At 39.5% G+C, this 25,075-nt stretch overlaps 2 protein-coding genes across 4 annotated transcripts in view; one reads left to right on the top strand and one right to left on the bottom strand.

The window, feature by feature from the left end:
• The window catches only part of mtrr (5-methyltetrahydrofolate-homocysteine methyltransferase reductase), a 23,402-nt gene extending 1,265 nt beyond the window's left edge, over positions 1-22,137 (bottom strand). Inside the window, exons 1-14 of one of the 3 annotated variants that reach the window (XM_032503718.1) lie at positions 21,978-22,137; positions 21,308-21,452; positions 20,943-21,096; positions 20,672-20,789; positions 20,044-20,560; positions 19,853-19,966; positions 19,609-19,765; positions 19,361-19,449; positions 17,081-17,261; positions 13,132-13,174; positions 10,331-10,511; positions 9,502-9,620; positions 4,365-4,457; positions 233-424 (exon numbers count right to left, since the gene is read on the bottom strand). In XM_032503718.1, coding sequence (XP_032359609.1) covers positions 233-424; positions 4,365-4,457; positions 9,502-9,620; positions 10,331-10,511; positions 13,132-13,174; positions 17,081-17,261; positions 19,361-19,449; positions 19,609-19,765; positions 19,853-19,966; positions 20,044-20,560; positions 20,672-20,789; positions 20,943-21,096; positions 21,308-21,451 — 2,102 coding nt within the window. In that variant the 5' untranslated portion in view covers position 21,452; positions 21,978-22,137. Of the gene's footprint in view, positions 1-232; positions 425-4,364; positions 4,458-9,501; positions 9,621-10,330; positions 10,512-13,131; positions 13,175-17,080; positions 17,262-19,360; positions 19,450-19,608; positions 19,766-19,852; positions 19,967-20,043; positions 20,561-20,671; positions 20,790-20,942; positions 21,097-21,307; positions 21,462-21,602; positions 21,954-21,977 lie in introns of those variants that run through there. The other 2 variants (XM_032503716.1, XM_032503717.1) reach the window with 2 other exon arrangements.
• Positions 22,138-22,242: 105 nt separating this feature from the next.
• Positions 22,243-25,075, top strand: part of cct5 (chaperonin containing TCP1, subunit 5 (epsilon)) — a 6,273-nt gene continuing 3,440 nt past the window's right edge. Inside the window, exons 1-4 of the mRNA XM_032503720.1 lie at positions 22,243-22,513; positions 22,936-22,996; positions 23,394-23,558; positions 23,972-24,170. Of these exons, the coding sequence (XP_032359611.1) occupies positions 22,409-22,513; positions 22,936-22,996; positions 23,394-23,558; positions 23,972-24,170 (530 nt within the window). The 5' untranslated portion in view covers positions 22,243-22,408. The remainder of the gene's footprint in view (positions 22,514-22,935; positions 22,997-23,393; positions 23,559-23,971; positions 24,171-25,075) is intronic.

The following is a 25,075-nucleotide window of genomic DNA, read 5'->3' on the forward strand; positions in this document are numbered from 1 at the left end:
AACTTGGCAAAAGTGCATTTTTGTGCTACGCACACATAGCCTGAGCGCACAAAAGACCTGTGAGCCAGATACTCTGCAGTCCTTTCACACTCACAGTGGACACATTGAATACAAGTGCAGCCGGAACATGACACAACCACGCCAGTTGGGATGAATGTAAAGCGGAGTGAAAAAAGCAAATATTCCTCTAAGTATTTTTTACAAATTAGTTATTAATATCAGGGACTCTTACCCACAGACATAGAAGTAACCGTTCTGTTTGAGCAGGATGTCTGTGATGCGTTGGCTGTTAAGTAGCAGGTTGTGTTGCACATATCTGGGCCGTGCTACTGCGGACGTGCTGGCCTCCTCCTGGTCATCTCTGGAGAAACACACCTTGAGTTGGCTCAGTGTACCGCTGGACACAAAGCCCTCCAACTCCTCTCTGGGACAAGCACAAGGATCACAGATACATATCCAAGTCATTGTAAATCCAATTTTCTACAAGGTTGTTCCTGTAGACTTGGACAGGTTGTTGTGGATTTGTAAACAACAACAAAAAAATAATAATAATTGTGAAAAGTCTTTCCAAAGCTAGAATAAGGAGAGCCAACATTCAGTTGCTGAGGTGGAGAAAGGTTCATGTGAAAGTGAATGGCAGAACAACTTTGTGGGATAGCACATATGGAGAATTAAAAAAAAACATACATGCAACCTGGAAAAAAAATTTCAAAACTAGTGACCTAATAATGCCAAATATTCAACACGTTTTCATACCAACTGCTTTTCTTTCACATCCAACACTAAGACTCTTAGCAACAGCTTCAACTTCCTCATAAGACATAAATAACCCCCTGAACATTTCCTAAGAACAAAAACACCTGTCACGCTTGGCAAAACAGAACATTGATGGGCAAAAGGTATAAATGTGCCAAACAACCAATTTATTTTGTTTAATGAGAGAATTGAAAAAACAAATTATATATACAGTATATGAGCAAGGTCGAGTCAATGTTATAAGCATCTTTCTACAATCAATAATTCCAACCTTGCAGTTAGGTGTAACCTTGCTCCCTATCGGTGGTTTGTTGCCAACTACTCCTTCTGCCTCAGTGTTTTAAACGGCCTGGGGTGCTATTGGAAGGGAAGGGAAGAGGAAGGTGGTAAGGGAGCAAGGTTTACTGTGGCTCAGAGCATCTTGTTTAAGGTTAAGCAGTCGGAATGAGCAGAAACACACACAGACACTACAGCACACACACTCATAACAAGCCATGGCTCCGAGATCATGAGTGAAAGTCTTTGCCTAGGGGTCTGTGTTTTTGCTGCAACCCCTTGACTAAAATGAGGTCTTTTTCAACAACACACAGAAACTGCGGTGTAACTACTAAAAGGGAGAGATGAGTATTGTTAAAATATACGTATATATAAATATTTTTTTTGTTGCTTCTCCTGATCTATTTACCATCTTAACTTTTTTATCAGAGAGTCAAAAGAAATCTCATTGTTTTGAACAAAATGTGTGATTACAAAGTCTGTCTGAACAAGACAACATGAATAACAAGGAGAAGGATGGTAGAGTCTTGTTTGTTTGACATCTGAATATGAATCATCATAGATTGATAACCGTGTGAGCAGAAACTGGAGGATGACAAAGGACAGTTGACTCGTCAGAAATACAAAACCGTCAAGGGTTTCTGAAAGCCAAAACCTGACAGACTCCTTTGTACACACAAACACACACTCACACGGCAATATCCAGGACCCTAACATGAACCCAGCAGGCCTTCCAATTATGTTTACTCTACAGCATGAAATCTATGGCCATGAAGAGGCCGAGAAATCGGAGGGAGGGGGAAAGGATAAGTGCAGTAGAGGGGAAAGGGGAGGACAAGTTTGATGTGACAAGCAGAAAGATTGACATCAACCTCTCACAAGGATGTTAAGTGCTGCAGCTGATTGATGCACATTGCGAGCCATGTTTTTTTTTTTTGCTGTATTTCAGAACACGATCAGAGAGTTAATCACACCCTGCCTCGACATTTTGTAATATTTATAAGCCTAAAAAGCTGTTTCAAATTTCACCCTTCTTATGACTTTAGCTGGGACGATGAAAAAAATGCTACAGACTATGCTAAGCAGGGTTCTTCCTTCCCAGGCAATGCCAAATTGCATTTACTTTTAAAAGAAATCAAACAGAGATAAATGCAGGCAGGCAATTCAACTGTTGGTATGTTGTTCTTATTCTGCTAACCTATTTAAATTGAGTACAACTCTTCACTGGTGGCTCATAAAACAAACTAATCGCTTTGGTCAACACTGTGGGGGTGTCCATCAGAGTAGCCCACACTGTGTGAACAAACCACGGCCTACATCCTGGCTGTGAGGTTGTATTTAACTAAGGGATAGAGGAAGCAAAGGGGAACAAAGAACATCCTCTGTGATCTATTCTTGCGTGATTAAGGATAATAATCCATTCACACCATTTAATCCTGAAAAAGAACTCACTCACTGCACCAGAATTAAGTACACGTGTACTTTCATCTCTCTTACTATTTTATATATGTATATACAAAATTTGTTTTATTGTCACAACAGAACAGAGGAACACCAAAATATATTAAAGTTCTGATGAAAAAAAATGTATAAAAATACAACCTTAAGATATGAAACTTAAAGTCCTTTGAACAAAAACACATTAACAAAAAAAAAACAGGGCCGTTGTGGACAACCCTTTGGTGGACAAACTATGCAACGCCAACACTCATATGGTTGACTGTTTTTATTTTTTTAATATTAATTTATCAGAATAATTTATAGGTCATTATGAAGGATTCTGATGAATGAATATTACATTTTTTTAATAAATAGGCAATTATAAATGCCAATACCAATAGCTCGAGAAATGCCTAATAACGGCCAATAATATTGGCCCGCCCATATATCAGCCGGGCTCTAGTATAATGACAATAAAGGCATTCTATTCTATCAATTAGTGTGTGGTCAGGAGAGAATGACGTCAGAACAAATTTTTTAGTGCAATGATCTATTCCAAGGTTGAGGTCAGTTAATTGGATTCAATTAGATTTTTTTCACAATGAAAACACAGACCCCTGATACTTTGCACAGATGGAAAACATTTGATACACACAATTTGATGTGATAGCACAAGTTAGCAGAGAAACGCTGCTCCCTTCGGTTTCTGTATAGAACACAGCCTTTTGGCGGGTATGAGCATTAGATTATTTTGGGGTACAGCAGAAACACGTTGTGAAAACAACATGCACATGCAGGTGCACAGAGGTACACTAGCATCATAAGCATTCATTTGGAGTCAGTTGACAAATTTAAGTCCAATATTTACTCTCCTTTATTCTATTTGGTCTCCACCAACCCATGAAGAGAATATTTAGCACTTTAGCTGCTAAATGCTCCACTATGTTCCCCAGCTGGTCACCAACCTTTTTCTGTCTGCTGTTTGGTGCTGGGCAGGTAGCATCCGGTGGGTTTTTAAAACTATTTTAAAAGCTGCTTGCTGTGCCTAGAGACTACGCTGATGAGAGCAGCTAGAGTGAACCGAAACCGTAAAGGATATGTATAATCCGGATAGTCTATCAACTTGGAAATGGATTCATAAAAGAACTGCCTATCAGAACCCAACCATAATAAAAATGTATGCAACTTCCTGACTTAAGTCACAATTACAGTACAAGGCACCTCAACAAATGTTGGTATTCTGTTACCATTCACTTGTACTGTAGGTGAAGATCATGTGATCTTCATATGTCTGTTCTATTCCCATACATCTTATAATGCATCTTTGAACTGAGTGTCCAAATTCCTCTTGTGAACAATGTATTAGCATCAACAATAGAAATTCATATTTTTGTGTACAACAGGAATCCCTTAGTGTTCAAATTGCAGGCCTATGCTCTTTAGCCTATTTATAAATGATTTTCCTAAGTCATGCAAAGGGCAAGTTTACAAATGTACGCAGATGACACTGTGAGGTCTGTATGCCTATGGTAAAACAGCTAAGAAGTAGCAGAGCAACTCAATACACCTGGATGCAATAGCCCAATGCCTTTATAATTCAAAGGGTATAGATGGATGTGTCTTGTATGTTTATGTGATTTATGTATTTTAATGTGTCAATGTTTTTTTTTTTTAGATAGAACAGCCACATCATGTATACAGACAACTATACATTATGCAGGTCACAGATTTCAGTATGGAACATTCAGTGGCACGGTGAAGAGGGATGTGAGTATGGAGGATAATATACCTGACTCACAAAGGTTAGGGAAATTATGTATAGAATACTTCAACATATTAGTGTATGGGGTTTTTGAATAACAACTGAACTAAAAAAAAGGAACACAGCTTACCTGAACAGGTAGTCTCTGTCTCTGTGGCGACAACCAAAGAACAGCCAGGTCTCGCCAAAGATGGCCTCAGGGTTCTCCTTCCTCTCCATCTCTCTGTAAGTCAAACAGCGAATGTTAGTGGTCAATCAATACCAACAGACGGCCACACCAGATGGAGGTGAGGGAGTCCTTCCTCGCAGTAGAGGTTAAAGAAGAGTAGTGACACCATTAAGCACTGTCTGCAATGACGGTACACTGAGTGCCACAATTGCCTCTTGCATGGAAACGACTGTGCGTGCTGCAGCAAGGACATTATATGTATTATTAAATTTCACCCAAACAGAAGGATAGATCCCATCACTATAAACAGTTACTGAAAATGAAACTAGGGTTTGTGCTGTGTGGGTGTGTGTTTCTGTGTTCCAGTGCAAAAGAACTGCTCCTGCAAAAGTGATTCCTCTTGAGGCTTGGAAGATTGGCAAAGCTCCCAGAACCCTTTGCAGGCAATGGCAACGCAGCGGCACAAAGCGGCTCTGATGATGCCGGTATCTGTTTTGCACACCTGCTGCAAAGGTGACAGGTCTCTCCCAGATAACAACAGTTGACCCCCAACCTTTCATGATGCCATCAGTCAGTTGACTCTCCAAAGAGCGGGGCATTATCTGTTACCCCAGTCTGGAGGGGGAGAAGGGGCGGCGGAATGAAGGTGGAATGAAAAAAAGAGAAAGGGGTTGTTGATGTGACCGACCCCAACGGGGGGCTGAGGAATACCACAGAGAGGCTTTGAGACTCGGCCCTCTGTGCTGCTCTGCTGCACTCTGAGGATATGTGCTGCTTCCCCTAAACACCACCCTTTGACCAACAGACTCAATCATGCTTTGTGATTTCCAGCAGTCACAAAATTGAAATGGTAACCAACTCTTTTAGTTGAGTTCTATGAAGCTTTAAAAATCATCAACAACTTTATTAACGAAATGATAGCTCAAATAATTCATCAGTTTGAGCGACAGACCATTAATCACCAGCGATTTATATTATTATTAAACCAATATAAACACATTTACATAAACTCTACTGCTTTGAATTAACATTCATGCCTGATATGGTGTTGGGAATTTTGTGTTTTGAAGGGGACATACAGTATTGTGCTCTTTTTCAGGTTCATACTTGTATTTTGGGTTTGTACTAGAACATGTTTACATGACTCAATGTTCAAAAGACACTTTATTTTTCTCATAATGCCCATGGCTAATGCACCTGTATTCACTGTAAACTAACAAACTGGGATGAGGGAGACCCAGAAACAGGTGGAGGGGGTCAACAGACAGAGGCAAAGACGACAAAGTACACCTGGATAGAACTGGAGAAAGTGGCCTTAAACCGAGAGCAGTGGAGTGGAATGGTGGATGACTTGTGCTCCACCAGGAGACAAACAGAAAGCCCAATCAACTTAGAGCATTAAAATGTTATTTCAATAAACATTCAATGCTCATTTCATTGTCAATTTCCCCAATACTGCTAATGCCATCTCATCCATCCACCTTCATCCGCTTATCCGGTATCGGGTCGTGGGGGCAGCAACTCCAGTAGGGGACCCCAAACTTCCCTTTCCCGAGCCACATCAACCAGCTCCGACTGGGGGATCCCGAGGCGTTCCCAGGCCAGGTTAGAGATATAATCTCTCCACCTAGTCCTGGGTCTTCCCCGAGGCCTCCTCCCAGCTTGACGTGCCTGTAACACCTCCCTAGGGAGGCCCCCAGGAGGCATCCTTACCAGATGCCCGAACCACCTCAACTGGCTCCTTAATATTGCTAATGGCTGATAAAAATTCAAATTGGTTAATTAACAAGGGCGTGGAGGGCAGAAACAAAATCTTCTGCTTTTAAGTAAGGGAGGCGTGACAAAAAGTTTATCATGCAAAGCTTTCAAATGTTTTTCTGCTTAGTTTTATTTCATTGTAAATTAAATATCTTTTTAATTGTTGGTTGGACAAAAAACAAGCAATGAGAAGACTTCACCTGTGATGGACATTTTCCTCTGTTTAACATTTTATTGACTAAATGATTTACATACGTATATATTTATTTATTTATTTATTTATTTAAGATTAGATATAATCTGATTAATAAAGAGCTGTAACTAACGATTGATTATGCAGCTTTAGTAAAAAAAAAAAATTAAAAAAAATCAATGCAGAATTCTGATTGCTTCACTCTCATTAATTAAATGTTCGACCAGTTTATAAAAATGGTTTGCAGCATGTTTGAACTTTCTGTCTCTGACTGCAGCCCAGTAACAGAGCTGTCTGGCTGACTCGATCCAAAATACTCAGATCCCATCCATTAGCATCCTGGACGAGATTCTTCTGATCTGCAAACAGCCTCAAGTAAACTCATTTTAGTGGGCTCGTCTCTCTCTCCCCTCCCGCCACCTGCCCTGCAGGGATCAATACCAATATGAAAAACCTGGATTCCATTCTGAGTAGACCACACCAGCGCCTTTCTCTGAATACAAATCACATCACATACCAACACTATAACCGCCTGCAATACCTTCCCAGGAGGGAAGGCAGCATCTACAGAGAACTCCATTTAGGGTCGAAATCAGAGGCAGTTGCCTTCCAGTGTCATTCAGATGATCACCAGGAGGGGGGAAACTGCAAGCAAAGCTGGGGTGAAGACTTGGTAAACATCCCAATTATCTCATAAGTTTCATCCGTTTTCCTTACATCTCTGTGCGAGAGGTGCTGAGTGGCTTTTTAGGCATTGGAATACAACAACTACAGTACAAGAACCTAAATACAACAACAGCTCAAAGCTTAATCACTGAAATTATATTGAAGAATCACACCCATGTGCATTCAACATTCTGAATTAAAAATGTTTTTATAATACAGGACAATGCTAAGTAACATGCTGCAGCTAATTGTAATCTGCTGTCTGGTTAGACTGATAACTAGAAGCTCAATATTCGTTCACACAAACTGTAATACAAGTTGTCACAGCAAATGTGCCAAGTATGCCTGCTGGCAAACCTAAATATTGAATTGTGTAAACTGATTTTTATCCAAAAGAAAAGCTTGTTAGAGCTGTTAAGGAGATTACGGCTAACCACTCCGTTAAAATACAATATTTGTTTAACTGTCACTGCTCTCAGCTAACAAGACAGACACTGAAAATCCCATTCTCCATAAAATCCTTCCACAAAAACCACAGCAATCAATACCAGACTACAGGGGAGGGGGGGGTTCTTCTATTTGTTACCAAGCGCTACAAACTCATACAAAGTTATTTTGAAAAAAAGCCATTGATTAACAGTAGAGGTGGAAGGGGTGGGAGGAGAGAGATCGAAGTGTCCCCATGATGTTTTGTTGCAGTACAGTAGCCTTCTCAGGCCTCGAGGCAGATTCAGCGTCCCGTTGACAAACTGGTGATTGTTATCTCCTGTCGGAGTGCAGTGTTAGATTCTGTATTACGCCGCGCACCATGACAGGTTTTTACAATCCTTCAGCACAATACAGAGCTGGCAGGGGAGAGGATGAGACACAGGGACTGAGGAGACAGTCGAGATGGTTCACTTAAGTTTATACTTCAACAGTGAAGAGCCTTTTGAAAGAAAAGAAAACATTGTATTTGAAATTTGATAAAATGCAATATTTCTTTAATAAAAAAGACTAACATTGAACTCTCAAGAATGCATTTGACGAGGGGTTGCAGATGTTGCATTATGCCTCCCAAAATTAATCAAGGTGTTTAGCTTGGACTGACGAGCAGGGCTACAAGGACAGAACATTAATAAATCACTTATCTATTTTGATATCTTCAATTTTAGAGAGCAGTGTTTGGGTGCTACTGTAAGGATCAAAGTAAGACCGATCATATCACGCCTTACTCTCCCTCTGGCTCAACCTTGATCATCGAGAAGAGGAGTCAGTCTGAAAACGTGTGCCATCTTCAGTGCTCCTGCATCCCAAGGGGCGCAAACATCTCTCAACCCACATGATCACTCATCCAGAATCTGCTACAGACAATTCACCACTGCCACAGCCATGTCTTCAGCCGGTGCCGAGTCACCTCTCAGAGCAATCCCTCGCTGACGCCACCCGTCACAACAGAGCAGACGTCCGGAGAATTTAGAGACAATTGGAGTTGACTGGGGCATAACCTCATTTATACAAAGCCACCCAAGAGTTAGACATGTCAGTCTGACGAAAAGGGCTTACTCTGCTTTCTAACAACTCAGTGGGCCTGGTTAAACACACAGGCATCAGCCTGGATAGTTAATAGTCAGTCACATTAAATTCTTTTGACAGGTCATCATCATCTTGCAATCTTGATTTTGCCATCAATTCAGAACCTCAGAAAATTAAACAAAGTGTCACATTTTCTACCAAATGATAGCATCCTTCAAGGATTTAGACTCAAAGCAATGGTTTGACAAGATTGAGAGAACTACAACGTACCCAGCTAACAGTCGATATCCTCACACCAGCTCCTCAGCAATTCCAAGCAATGATTTACTCCCTACAACATGACCACCACCTACTGGACTTTTTACTTTTAAATCAATAACGCTCCATGTGCTGCTTTGACTCCTGGCTGTTCATTACAGGCCGAGTCATAAACTTGTGCATCTGAAAGGGCTTAATTTATTCCTGTTGAGACGAGTGAAGCATCTGAAATAATCCCCGACGTGTTAACAGCCCTCGCCGCTAGATTTATTATGCCTTATGAAATGTACATGACGTCGACTTTTATCGGCTTTGAACGTGGTCTCATTTAATTGTCTCTGCAGATTACACAAAAATATGCATCGATGATGTGCACTTAACATCATTTGAACATTGGGAATATTCATTACTGAGTGCAGAATTTTAGCTGGAATAATCTGTGTCTCACAGCACACCAATCAGCATATGACATGCACGTTTCTGATTCTTGACATGAACATTTAGCTGACCTACTTCAGCAGCATATCTTGGAACATGTATAACATTGGCAGGATCAAGAACATTACCAAATGCATGCACTGGATCCTTTTGACAGAGACATTTGCAAAACTGGGAATCTCAATACACACCACCTCTCTCTTACTTGTTAAAAATGTGTGTTATTATGTTGCAAGATAATATTATAAAGTGTTATTAAATATGCCGTACCTTTGCTGAAGGAAGCCAATAAAAGGGGCAACTCCTGTCCCCGGTCCGACCATTATAAAGGGTGCCGACAGGTCAGAGGGAGGCCGGAAGGAGGAGTTGGGTCTCAAACTCACATGGATCTAGGGTCAGAGGCCATTAGCAAGCATTGAAAATAATGAGAGTAATTACAACAAAGCTGAAAAGCCACTACGGGCTTCCCAATCTATTAATTGGTCTACTTAATATTCTAAGACATACTAATAGGAAAACTCATGAGCTCCAACTGGAATCCATAGTCTGTGGTAGAGAGGATTTACTTGTTTTAATTTAAATAATTTTTTTAATTAACCACACACACACAATTGGCCCAAAGCGTGTTCGTTTCATAGTGGCTCACACATCAAATTTGAGTTTCCAGAGCAGCCTAAAACATATAATACATTTTTTTTTTAAATTCATAATGCCTCAAGTGCTGCAGTTTCAAGGAGACACTGCACAATTTTCTGATGTTCTGCTTCACACTTGCCTTCCATTTTACTGAACAACCTCTTGAACTGTAATATTAGAAGGAGAATGGGCAGTCTAGCTCTCCTGGCATTTTTACTGAAACAAAACTTGAGACAAAAGACAAAGAAGGGACAGCAAAGTAAGCTGTAGTGGGATTTCAACCTAGCCAGGAGGGGTACATGTATTCATTTTGTCTCCATGAGTGTGTGTGTATGTGTGTGTGTGTGTGTGTATGTGTAATAGGACTTATCAGCCAGGGCCAAGAAATATATCAGCCATGACCAAGCGTTTACAAATTTGCACAATCTAGTTTCAGCTCTCCATTTTCCAATGTACTCATTACCTTTGGCAGAGGCACGCTGCTGGAGGATTCAGTCTTCTCAGGAAAAACCAGGACAGGATTGATGAGGTCAAACAGCCAACCTGTACACAAGCCTCGCCTCCCCGCAGGCCGGCCAGAGCTTGCTGGGAACTCTACTATGTTGAAGACAAAATGCAGCTTTCCTGGATACCTAAGACAGGAGCTACAGAGATGGGACCGCAGAGAGTTTGAGACGGAGGAAGACAGAGATAGAGGAAAACAACAGTGTGTGCAAGGCATACAGACAGTGACAAGCGGGGAGATACACCGAGATTAAGTGAAAAATAGAGTGAAATACAAAGAGAAGCAGAGGGGGAACAGAAGGTACAGAAAGCCATAAGCATTATGACAGAGGATAAACTCTCAAAAATTAGACAACAATGCTCCTAAAATGAATCACACAAACCACCTTTTATGAAAATCTAATTAAACAACAGCTGGTCAAAGTAACATGGGTACATAGACTTTTAAATGTGACAACAATTACATGACAATGAAATGCGCCTAATCCTAATTTACACCAGTGCTTTCCAACATTTCTTGTCTCCTGTTCACCCACAACCCTGTCAGATGAGCTCAAGTACCCCTTCATCAACACCAACTGTTGTGTACTAAATGTTATTTTTAATGGATGACATTTTAACTGTTTATCCATGACTTTTAGCTGACTATATTAACTGTTAATTCATTACTTTTACCCAACTATTTGAACTGTTTATTCATTACTGATAGCTAATCATTTCTCTGTTCTAATTATTGTTTTCATAGACTCAATAACAAGTGTTACAACCACTGACTGTATAAAATAGGTTGCAACTGAATACTGGTTGGAGGGAGGTATTGTCGGCTTATTGTAGCTGGTAGCTTATTCTACATGGCTTACACCAAATATCAATATCACACCAATTTATAATCCTATTTGTGTGAATATTGTCTTCCTTGACACAAACGCAGAAATATAAATTTTTTTATCGAATCATAATTTACATTTTTTTCTTCAAATTAGTTGAGCTACTCCACAATCTTTCCACATAATCCTTGGCAACAATAGTATAAGTACCCCCAAAGAAAACTGATCTGGCGTATGCTTCATTTTAGAATAAAAAAAAAGAAAATAGTGCTAGAGAGTGAGAAAATAAAACTGCCTCTCCCTCCTCTCCATTCCGGTCTTCACTGCTGGCTGAAGAACTCTCACCCTCTTTCATCCCTCACTCTCCAGTTCCTGTGGGCCACTAGAGACCTCTATTGACCACAGCATCAATAATGCAGGCCTCTATGTCTCTGCACCATCTGATAAACTACAGCCACAGTCTCTCCTGTCTGTTCCCCGTCTCTCTCTACAAACATACACACACACATAAGCAGCTAAGTGACGGACTAATGAGAGATGTTTGGGCATTGAGTTAGTTGTTCCACATGAGCTTTTAGGCAAACCTAATGGGTAATATCTTAACAGGAAGAGCAAATCAATGACTGGCTAAGTGAGGCAAAAAGAGGGAACGCTTGGGCCTTTTTAAACTAAGCACAGCTAGCTAAAGTCTACACAAGATTTAGAATCCATTCATATCATTTGTGCATTGTTTCTCTCACCCATGGTTCTTTCTTGTTAGGGAATTACTTCTAAGCAAAAGGACACATAACATGGGCTACAATAATCAGGGAATCCTAACAAACTTTAGAGGCAAATAATAATAACTATTACCACTATTAAAGGTCTATATATCTCATTCAGACAACAGTTTCTAAATGGCTAGAAAAGAAATGAATATGAAAATGCAGGGAGCTTCCCATTGGTGTTACAATAAATCCTATCAAATGCCACATAATGTGAAAACTCAGTCCACCACTGTGAAGGAGCTGACAACAGAGCAGATATCCAGCGTAGCTGCCAATAGTGTGAGATCAAAATATAAGTCTTGTCTAGTAGCACCTAATAACCGAAGTTGAGGTTTTAGCAATATAGAACAGGATACATGCAGGGATAAAAATATCAACAGCTTTACAAAATATAGTTAGAGGGTTACATACACAGACACACACACAAAAATGACATTTCAGCGTATTTCATGACCTTAATCAAACCAAATATTTTACTGAGGTATAATACATTCTATTGTATCTTAAAAAGAACTAACTTATGGCTTAAATTACACAACAAATTTAAATGTCAGCGGTCTGCTTTTTTTATTTGGCAATCATCTTGCCAAATAAGCCCAACATTGGCCAGATTTCTGATGCATTTGTAATAAATGCTATAGGATATTTGGAAATATTTTTTCTATCTTTACCATTATTAAGAAAACAATCAAGTTTGGAGGAAGGCAGCTGTGTCAGAGACTTGTAAGAGGGGTATTTAAAAAAAATAATAATAATAATAACCCCCAAAAAATGGGGAGGGGAGATCCATCTTCAAATAAATCTGATGAATCAATTGTACCCTTATTATGCCATTTAAATATCATCAGCATTATAAAAACATAAAAAGGAGAGAGGTTGTCAATTCCCCGCTTGTTGGGACTCTTTCCATTTCTGAACACTGTTTAGAATCACTGGGAAAGTGGTCAGTTTCGTGGATTCTTTTTCATTTATACAGAAACACATCCAATGACAGCAGTAAAAATTAGGAAACCTCCACCATCATGTGCGGTGAGAACAAGACAGACATACTGTACATACTCATGGATACTTGTTATATAAAATCAGTGGTTCTATAGGAGCACATTTGTGCACAGTTCCATGCAGGACAAAATGTAACATCCATTCTTATTTTTCTGTCACTGTACCTGGCTGCTGAATAAGGTCTGGGTTGCAGTTTCGGCAAATGTTCTGAAAGGCAAGCACAGCTGTCAATCATCGTTTTGTAGCGCTAGGATTTTGTTACACAGACACCCATGACAAAAAGCAGACAAAATAAATGAAAGTCATCTCAGTCCATTGAGAAATCCTACATCCCGATCTATCCACAGTAACCCCCAACCCAAGCTACAGTCTTGTTTCTAGGACACTTCTATATTTATGAAATTACAAACTCAGGGTTATGGAATCCCAAGTGTCCAGATGTGAAGCCAGTAGGAAACAGATTGCTTATGCAGACCTTATTTCATTGGCAGCCATGAAGGTGCCCTCTTTTGGGTAATATGTAGTGTGCATCACAACCGTGAGAATGTGTCAGAGAAATCAGAAAGAGTTAGATGATTTTTCCCCCGTAGCACCAAAATTTGACATTCGTTGTGCTATGACCACCACCAATTCCTAGATGTGTGCAAAAAAAAAAAGTGATTGAGCGTTGCGTGATGTGCTTGCTATGTAGTCTCTTACATTTAATTTGCATCAACGTGATAGAAGAACCTTGGAAAGTAAAGCTGCACCATATGTACCAGCTGAGGCCTCACAATAACACATTTTTCTGCCAAATTGCTTGGAAAGACAAACAGCTGGACTAAATCTGCTCTCTCCTCTCTGTCTGAATCTTTGACACCTAAACAGCTCAGGGTGTTAGCAAGACAGACCCACACTTGACGTCCACTTCATCTCTTTGAGTTTTTTTTCTTCTTTTTTTAAATGGTGATGCATGAAACACTTTGTTTGACGTTTGAAAGGTTTTGAACAAAAACATTGGCCTTGCCAGAACAGCAGCCTCCTACTACACCTTCATCAAGATTCCTCCTGATTCTAAAAGAATAAACAAGCTCAAGGGCCAACACTTCATTTTTAGAAAGCACGGTGGGCTATTTACACTAAAACAAACTTGCATTCCTGTAAGCTGATACAGTATCACTATAATACAGAAATCTTGTGTTTATAATTTATCCAAATAACAAAGACCTTTGGGGGCCCAGTAGAGTTCTGTTGTTGAAAATAGTACTGTATCTCAGTCTGGAAGAAGAAAAGCAGATCTGTTCACTGTGACATCGCAATGATAAAGAAAATGGAACTCGTTTTTTCAAAAAAATAACTTCATGTACAAAACGTTTAAGTTAGCCCGTTGCTTGGAGAAAGCCTGGATGATGACGAAAAAGCCCTTCATCAGGATACTCTTAAGGATTGTAGCACCCTAGTACTTGTTTTTACAAAAACACGGTTTTGCAAGTACATCTAATATATAATTTTCTGGTTGTTTTGTATAGATAATGACATGAACATATTTTATCTTATAACCCCCTATGTGCCTACAGACTGGCCTTGCTTTGTTATGATCAATTTGCTTAATGCAAGTTACAGTTACCCTTGAAGGACAAAATCTGTTTGGACAAATCGTCACATATTACAACGTATCCCGCCAACTTTTTTTATCACCACCAAAAAGGAAACGCACACCTCTCCATCAGACGGTGTATGATGTACGTTAGCACAATCCTCTGAAGCTATGCGCGGCTCCGGTTCCTGCCTTTCTATCACGGAGTGACATCACATGTCCAAAACAAAGGACAATCAATCCATCATCTCACATCACTGCACCAAAATGATACTGCTGGTAGGTAAAACGGATATCACTTTTAAAACCTCTGGTTGCAATGCTGCTTTTTGTTGCAGCAGTAAGTGGTTTGAGGATAAATCTTTAAAAGAAATATGTATTAAAAAAAAAATAAAATACAGTCCCAGGGTCCCCACTATGTTTTCAGAAATGATCATTTTCAAGGGTATCATTGATCATACTGCACAACAATATAATCTATTCTATCTCCTATGTCTCTCTGCGCTGCAGTTTATATGCAGAGGTACCATTTTAGTGGAAAAAAAAAAGAACTTAAAACATAAGTTATACTTCTTGGGATATATGGAAAGAATCTTTGGCTGCAGTTAGATTAAGGAAAGTTGTTAGCAATAAAGCATTTAGAAGAATTCTCTGTGGGAAGATTTTTGCCTTTTAAATAGGTGACAAATGGTGAATTCAAGTTTCTTCTGAGAAAAGGATCTGAGTTTTTCTCTGGCATTTCATTACACCCTAAATGAATAAAGTGGGAATTTACGTGACATGCATGTGCAGTGTGTTCTCTGTGACCAGGATGATGCATTTAAAATATCAAGCTTTTTTTTGGAGAGAGGGGGTGCACCGGACTTTTGCAATACAGACACATTCGCTTTACTTCCTTCCACAGTTCACAATAAAATAAAAATAAAAATAAAAAAGTCATCCTTGTACAATTTTCTTTAGCACTGCAGTGAAGTAAATTGAAAAAGATGTTCATGGACAGCATTCAGCTCCCGGGGCCAATGACCCCAAAGTTTTTATCTGACACACTATGTGAAACAATAGACCATATAACAAGAGCGCTGACTCCAGGAAGCAGATATCTTTCTCAATTTATATCCAGCATTTACTTTTATACCCAGGTAGCACTTGGGCAAAGACATCTGGGCTTAGATGCATCTCTTCTCATTATTTATAGTTAGTGTATAACAGCATAAACTCTGATCAGCAAACACCTCCCCTTCGGTCAGGGTAATGAACCAAGAACAGTGCAAAAAATGCAGCCGTGTGCTTTAAATGTGACACACTGAGTCAGAGTGGACCATTAACCTATGATCCAAACTGACCCTGCACATTTGTGTCCTTGCAAAGCTCAGTGGATCACCAGTAAACAGCCCCCTGTCCCCCAAATAACAGCTGTTGCCCTGAAGGCCCTCCAAAGCCACATTTTTCACGAGGGCACAATTCCTAATTTCCGCATCAGTTCACCACTGAAAAAAAAAAAAAAAAAAAAAAAAAAAAAAAAAAAAAAAAAAAAGGTGCTGTGGTTGGCAAGTAGGCCTAAAATAACTGACATTGGAGAAGGCCAAGAGCTGTGACACAGCTGTTTTAGAGGACAACTTAACTTGAATGTAAAGCTGTAGCCAACTAATTTCACTGTCTGGTAAGTTTCAGTCAAAGCGTATTAGATCTATACTGAATGACTGGCCAAAATGTTAGTTTTCTACCAACAGTTGGGTCAAAGGATGGGATGGCATAGATGGGGTGGAGTCATGAATAAACTGAGAAAATCTAAACTTGCAGCTATAATATTACAGTCACATAAAAACCACATTGGAGCTTTGTGGACTTAGAAATGTGACAAGGAAATGAGTGTCGATCCTTTAGGGAGCCCTCGGATGTACACTGCCTAACCATTCAGTACAAGTAAATCAGTAAACAAGTAAATCAGCCTCGAGACTGGGCTCGTAAATCTTGCTTTACTGGGGCTACAGTGACCCCTACTGGATGGAAACTATCCAGACAGACAAACCTGCATAGCTGAAAAAAAAAAAAAAAAAAAAAAAAAAACTTATTACAGACTTGACATAACCTGGTCTTTTCACAACTGAAATAAAGATCAAACAAAACAAAACAAAAAATTCCACTGAGATTTTGTGCAGATGCAGTCTAAACCCCTATCTCATGCCAATCACTGAAATTTTCCCATTTGCTTCAGGCAACATGAAAGCATGCATTTAATTGAAATGTGTGTGTATTATAATAATACATTTGTATATAAAAACTGAAAAACAAACGTGCCAGAACATTGTCTGTTTTCTCATTAGTCACTGGATAAATGTTACGCATGAAATGTACCTTTTTGCTTTGTGACATGAGTACTAAATATAATTAAAATGGTTTTCATGTTTTGTAATATGTTGTATGTATGTAAAATGTAATCTACAAAGGATGGTTTTTACCCACAATAACCCTGATTATTATGGACCCGGAGAAGTTCGGACCTTATAACGGAGATAGACAACAGCAGGGACACTGACCTATGAGGAGGCTGAGAGGAGGCGAGCAGGATGGGAAAGCGGCGAGAAGCTCCAAGACGCTAAGGCTCGGATCTCTCACATACAGGTTGTAGTCTGCGGCGCCTTGTTTACTGCAGAGCTCCTGCAGTCTCCTCCTCTGCACACTGTCCCTTGTATGCTCCACCAGTGCTCGGAGAAATGCCTGACAAGAGAGACAGAAATCAGGATGCAAAGTCACTTGAAGCTGCTCTGCACCTCCATCAGCAGAAATGGTCATGATTTTTTTGTTTTTTCCGACGTTGGTTTCTATTTACAAAAATAAATAAAAATAAGAGGCATTTCATACATTTTCTAACAGTGCAGTAGAACAGATTCAATGCCACACTGCACACAGGCGAAAGAAAAAGAGAAGTCTTTGTTAGTTGTCTACATGTAGAGGTGGACCTTGACACCAGCCCCAGTTGTTGAATACAGCCATTTTATTTTTCATGATGCACGTTCTACACCCATAAAATTGTCATTTAGTTTTTAAATGCGTGTAAAGCTACTAGGGTTGGGAATCAGCAGACGGCTCCCGATAAGGTATCATCACGATACAGTATTATTGCGATTTTATACATATTGCAATAATCTGCGATTTATTGCAATTCTGCGATCTATTGCAATTGATAAACTTTTTCCCAACATCTAATTTTTTGCAATTTCAAATAAAGTCCCCAAAAGGAAACTTTGTCAACATCTGTTTCATCTTGGTTGGTTCATTTCCCTTCAATTTTATTGTTGCAAAATGGGATTGTCAAGCAGACAAATCGATCGATTTTTCCCCCCACCCCTAAAAGCTGCTGAGAAATTAGCAGAGGCAATGAGCATTCTTTTAATCCTAAAACAAATTCATCAAAATCAATCAATGCAATCAATTACCATGTTAAATTAGAAGACAAGCCGCTGTTTAACTGGTATTTCATCAGTTATTGTTAATCCTTTTGTAGGCTGAGATGCAAATTACAGGATTCAAAAAGAAATATTAAAATGGGACTCGTAACACCTTTTGGGAGTGATTTTGCTTTATTCCGCAGCCATTCATCACTTTGATACAGTAATTACAACTTCTGAATAATTGTCATGCCTAAGTGTTCTGTATAATTTCAGTGATTTATTATAGTTTATGAATACGTGTATGGAGAGATTAGCGCTGGAATAATTATCATCCCCATCTTTGACTAGTATGACAACATTGTCTGTATCTGACACAATCTTAAAGAGCTTCAGTTATAACATTAAAATTTGTCTCAGCAGAAATGGCAAGCCTGGACAAGCCACGTATATTGTTCTGTATTTGATGGCATGAATATCGTTAAGAATTGTACTTACTAACAGGCTGAGGTGATCATCTTTCACTATCCTAAAAATGATCAAGTATAAAACTTATAGGTGCTTTAACTTCTTGGTTTACACAGACAGGTGGTGTGAAATAAAACTCTTACAGCCTTGTACATCTGTGCAGACAACAGCTTGACCTAAAACTATCCATTTCTTTTAGTGCATCTCTTGGCATTGCATGTCCTAAAAACAAAATATTTTCTGATTAAAAGTGTTAGTATGCAGTGTGCCATCATTATATAAGCAATATTGTGTTTTAAGTACTGCATTGTTTTGTGCTTTTAACAATGCTGAATACGAAGTAATACTTATTGTATATATTACTGTATTTATTAAAGAAGCAAATTACATTCTTTGCATTTTACAAATTGTCTTCTTTCTGCCATATAGTGTGCTCAGTGTTTGCAAAGAGCAGTAACCTACTGATGCAGCTCACTTCCCAGCCAAAAGCTCAAGACTGTGGCTATTTGATATTACCACACACCAGCTGTGTTTCCCCTCTGCCACAGAGGACAAGGCAAGTTTAATAGTTTTTAAGCTTCAGACCTATACTTAGTAAAATCAACCTTGCTTGAACTTTTCAAACCAATCTATGGCCCCATGCGAATCTTTTACGTCTAGACCCTGTCCTGACAGACTATTTGAGCACCCATTTGCTTGTTCAGTAAGTAAATCAAAAATAAATTGAAAAAACCTGTGTCAAAATATAATGTCACTTCTTCATGAAATATAACATACTTTTCTCCCATCTTTGACAGCACAAATAAAAGCACCATGTTCTAGCTGGAGAAAACATGACACAAATGTATTCACTCTTATTATTATGCTGATTTCTTATGTGTTGTTTTAGGGTGTCACATGAGAAAGTAGCTTGGCCAATGCCATTTACAAGACATAGAACAATGTCAGGACATGCAGTACCTTCTTAGGAACACTTCTGATCTCCAGACCCCATGTGAGCAGGTACAGCAGAGAAATGTTGTGGGAAATGTAGGATGGCACTTGGGCACCTATAACCAGGAAGGAAAGAACATTTAGGAATTATCCTAGGTATGACTGTCACATCAGAGAATTTTTTTGTTGTCAGTGCTACAAAATCTTTGGTAATTCTAATGTCACGGTTCTTTCCAAGAGTACATTAAATAAATAATTTGACAAGCCCACTATACCTCTTTTCTTAGTGTCTTTACGTAGAGAAATGTGTACTTGGTGGTTCCTCTGGTCATGAAGGCCCAATCTGTGGAGCATGTCCTCAACCTCAGTGGCCCTGTTTGGGCAGAACACATCATACGAATCCCCTGGATGATAGGTCATCATCGGGTGAGCCTAACAATGAGAAAGATTAATCTTAAATCCAAATTGAAATTAAATATAAATTCATACTGCACATTTGGAAAATGTTCAAAAGCTTACAGATATGTCCAGCTCTAAGAGAAGGGCCAGCTTGACTGAATCTCCTCTGGTCAGCTTAACTGCCCTGGAGATGGGAACCTCATGGAGAGTCTCTTTGTTTAACGGCCCTATAATCTGAAAGATAACATTTATGAAATAAAAGGGTGAAATAGTGCACACGCACTGGCTTCATTAGCAGCAGCATTGCTCACCTGTTCCATAGTATCCAACTCAAGAAGAGAAACATCGAGGTAGGGAGAAGGCAGAGCTGGAACATTAAGAGAGGACTCCGACAGCGGCGGCAGGGAGTGTGTCAGCGAGGCTGCCAACGCAACATGGGGAACTCCAGCATCGCCGGTCTGTGTCTCTGGTGCGGATGTAGAAACACTGGCAGTACCACGAGACTCGGGTGCCAACCCAGGGCTCCCTGCAGGAAAAGCTGGCCGGAGATCAGAAACGGCAGTTGGTGTAGCAGGAACCGAAGATGAAGCAGCAGTTGCAAATTTGGAGACAGTTTCTACAGATTCTCTGATCAACTCACAGCTCTGACGGTCAGTTATGCTCAAGAGGTTTAGTTGGACATCTGGTATAGTTGAATCATGAGTTTCCTTTGGTGAATCATCTGCTTCTCCTTTCAAGTAGCCAGTCCTATCAGAATCCATGTTTGATAAGGCTCCTTTGATTGCTTTCCACAGTCCTTCAAGCCAGGGGTCCACAACCACCTCGAGCCTGGAGAGAACAAAGTCCACAAAAATGTATACATGAGCGTAAGAAAAACGAGAGAGTGGGTAGGTTAAAGGCCAAATGCTGAAAGCTGGATGTCAATACTACAGAACTTACCCTACACCATCATCCGCATATCCTGTCGCATAGAATTGTTTGGCTCCAAGTTCCTGTAGACGTCTCTCAATTGTCTTCCCACAGTTGCAGAAATTTGCATAATTTGTGTCTCCTAAAGCTGGAGCAGACAGAGGAAAACAGATTAAGTCTCAAGCTACTCTACTTAAAGAAAACACTGCTCTGCATTGTAATGATTTACACAAATATGTTTTGCAAATCAGGTTCACCATAATAACTTCAAAATGATCTACCAGACCTTCAAAGAATTTACCTAAAAGTGCATAGTGAAGGTGTTTATAGTGGTCAGTAGAGAGGGTTTTCTTCTTGATGCGCTTTACAAATTGGAGAGCATTGTCTGGTGGTTCCCCATCGCCAGTAGTAGACACAATAAAGACCACTGGGGCATTCTCTTTCTCCAAATTGTACTGGAACCAGTTATATGATTATTCAGTGAGTGGGGTTTCCACAAATCAACGTAAAAATCCACAACATTAATATCCACAAATGCATCGAGCAACAGACATCACATTTACTAAGATATTATTGATGTGTCATTGTGTGTCAGTAGCCATGCAGTAGAAGAGGGACTTTAGCTCTGTTTCATGTAAAGTGGGCTTATAATGTGCAATAGTATACCTTCTCATTTTGGCTCAAGCAACTGAGCTCAGCAACCAGCCCATGCTCCTCTGCCACCTCCGCTACTCCTTCTGCTAGGGACTGGGCTTGGCCCTTCTGAGATCCGTAAAGAACCACAAACCGAGGCTTCACTTCACAGGGCATACTAGTGAAACCAGAAAAACAAAGCAATTTGTACAGCGAAAAACATGTGAGAGGCACAGATATAACTACATCTGCAAGACAAATCATGGTCGATTAAGTCGACGCAACCACTGTTGGGTTAACTGTGTTTTCATGGATATCTCATCTTACTTCCATACTGCACATTTTGACAGGTAACAGACAGGCTGCCATGTAACAGCTTTCGCAACGCTGTGAACCGCAACAGCCCTGAACACCACCATAAAGTACCCGGACGTTGCGTCACTTTTTAACTTAGGACTACGAAAGTGCACGTGGATTCGAGCATTTCATTTATCCTGTCTCTTATCTTATGCTAAATCAAAAACAACATTTTAGACCAAATTAATGTTAGCAGCTAAAAACAGCCAACTAATAACTAAAAGTAGCCCAACATTCAATCCTTATTTTCGAGCTACACGTATCCGTTTTAAAGGTACATATATTTAAACATTGTTAGAACCGGGTATAAAGGCTGTGTGAAGTTCTCGTAAGATATATTTTCTACCTTTTTAAACCGGCTGCTGAATCAACTCAGCACTCCTCATGGAATTTTTAGTGTATCTGGTATTCACGCGAGATTAGGACACAGGCTGTGTGAGGTTTGAACGTGATTGGAAGAAACCAAATTACAAAATAAGATCTTTTCCGTTATAATCTTTAACTATTCAGTTTGAAAAGCTAGACATTGTGTTTCAGAATCATTTCAAAACAGTTCAGTTAACTATGTGTTGTCATTCTGAATAAATGCGTATTAAAATGTGTAATAAAAGACACACTGAAAGCTACTTGGTTCCGCCCTCCCCGCCCGTGGAGCCTTCCAGAAGTCGCCGGCAGACTCGTGCGACTTTCAGTTCAGCCACACTCCAGGTTTCCATCGTAAAAACTCATTATTTTATCAGTTGGGCGCTTTTTTAGTGTCCTTATCCCTCAGTCAACATGTCCGCTTTCGGGACACTGGCTTTCGATGATTATGGGAGGCCTTTCCTCATCATTAAAGACCAGGACACGAAGACACGGTTAACGGGCATTGACGCACTGAAGGTACAATGGGCTAGCTAACGGGGCACAAATGTGTTGCGTGTTGGTTAGCAATTTGTTCATTTGCTGTTAGTTGCATGACGTTGGGCATGTTAAACCAACAACATATGTGTTGATATACAAGGCTATGGTGTTTAATCATATACTCAACTGGCAAGATGAGTTGTTGGTGCAATAGGAACAGAAAAGCATCCGAAGGATTAGCTAGCTAGTCATGCTAACATTGAGGCCCATGTGCTTTCTTTAAGGCGGTGCGTGTTGCTAGACAGGGCTGTGCCCAAATGGTCATATTTGATTGACACAATTTGAATATGAACGTTAAAACTCTTTTTCGCAGATGGCAACTTCAATATGATTTCTGTATAGAGAGAAGAATAAGATGTTTAAAATGTGAGCTGACATGAATTTGTTTTTGTACTTTGCAGTCTCATATTATGGCAGCCAAGGCAGTTGCGTCAACGCTTAGGACATCTTTGGGACCTAACGGTGAGTATAGCTAAACCAATGTAGTTCGCTAACTACAGATTCGACATTGCTGTATGAGTGCGCAGATGCTAGGCTAGCGTTGTGACAATAACCGCAAGTCATCGCCTCTTTTTTTTTTTTTTTGCTGGTGTAAGTTACTAGAATGTACGGTGTGCAATATTAAAATATAATAAATGCTAACTGCTGGGATACGTTTCTTTTTCACCCAGGTAATAAAAACTCCATACGTAACCGCCGTAAAGATAAAATTATACAATTTAATTTTATGTCATAGCCCTATGCTAGGAAAAATAGACTTCTACGTTGTAAGTTTGTCATCCCTCCCTCATAAAAATGTGACTGCTATTAAAATAATTTGGCTAAGATCACACTTATCCTAAACCATTTCTGCATTCAGGTCTTGACAAGATGATGGTTGACCGGGATGGAGAGGTGACTGTCACCAACGATGGAGCCACTATTCTTAGCATGATGGATGTGGACCACCAGATTGCCAAGCTTATGGTGGAACTCTCCAAGTCCCAGGATGATGAGATTGGAGATGGAACCACTGGAGTTGTCGGTATGGATTAAGAAGATAAGGGCTCTAGGGTGATTTTGCTGTAGACCTGGGTTCATACAGTTTGACTGGGTGTTCTAGCGGTCCTAATGTAGATGACTCCAGCATAAAGTGTGTGTGTTACTGAAAAGGTCTGCACAGAATAACTTAATAACTAAAAGTAGAAGGATTTTGTATGACTGCTTTTTATCCAGGCACTTTGTCTTTAATGTTGTGCTACAATATAAAAAAACATTGTATTCATGAGTGTCTGTTAATGGCATGTCATAGCCAATGCATTAAGGTCAACTTGATCATAAATGCACTGAAACGTTCTAGCATCCTGCAGCAATATCAAAGTGGAACAGTGTGCATTAGGAATATGCTAATTAGAATTTATTATTATTGTCTTACTGTATTTTCGTCTTCCTCATCAGTGCTGGCTGGGGCTCTGCTGGAGCAGGCGGAGCAGCTGCTGGACCGTGGAATCCACCCCATCAGGGTCTCTGACGGTTATGACCTGGCCGCACGCATTGCCACCGACGAGCTTGACAGAATTGCTGAAACCCTACTGTGCGATCCCAACAACACGGAACCGCTCATTGAAACCGCCATGACAACACTGGGATCAAAAATGTGAGTCTTGAGTGTTTTTGGTAATTTTATAATGTTCATTATATAAAGGAGACAAAATATTAGAAACACCTCCTTAGTATAACACAGTACAGTCCAACAGCACCACAACCTACAGACTCCAAAATTACATATAGTTAAATCAGCACCTCTGTGCAACATTTATAACAAAACCTTTGTGTATAACCTTCATAACAGAAGGATTTATTACAGGACTGTTGCATTAGCTAGATTAACCTAATAAACTGGCAACTTAGTATACATTTCCCTGTTGACTATTTGGTACTTCAGGTGTAAAACACAACTATTAAATCATGATTTCACTCAAACTACATTTTATGTCTTTCCTCTTTTATTGCAAGATTAATAATTATTTGTTGGGCTGGTTACCAAATTTTATACAATTTAGGCACCAACCAAATTGCCTCCTTTAGTACCGAGCATCGAAAAATGCCTTGTCATGGAATACCATATTTCAATACCTAAGTAGGCATGCGTGATTTGGGGGAAAAGACAAATCCTTTTTTTTTGTTTTGTTTTTTTTTAGAATTTATATCGCCACCACTATTTATTTTGACTATGACAAAACAATTTGGCAGTACCTAACCAAGGTTATCATAGTTTTGCATTTTTCATTCGTTTTTGTTTTGACTTTGTTTTCAAATTCAGTTTAGCTTTAATTAGTTTTTAAAGCAGGTGTGTTAATTGTTTTTATTTTTTGAAAATGTTTAGTTTTTATTAGTTTAGTCTTTTTTGTAATGGGATTCAAAGGTCAGAAAAAGTATTGTGTAATAATAACTCAACAAAATCATCATACAATTTTAGATATATGTATTCAGTGTGTTCAACAATAACACCAGTACATATGATGATGCGCATAAATGTAAACAGTCAACACAAGACGCAGC

The sequence above is a fragment of the Etheostoma spectabile genome, chromosome 22 (genome assembly GCF_008692095.1).
Source record: "Etheostoma spectabile isolate EspeVRDwgs_2016 chromosome 22, UIUC_Espe_1.0, whole genome shotgun sequence".
Taxonomy (NCBI): domain Eukaryota; kingdom Metazoa; phylum Chordata; class Actinopteri; order Perciformes; family Percidae; genus Etheostoma; species Etheostoma spectabile.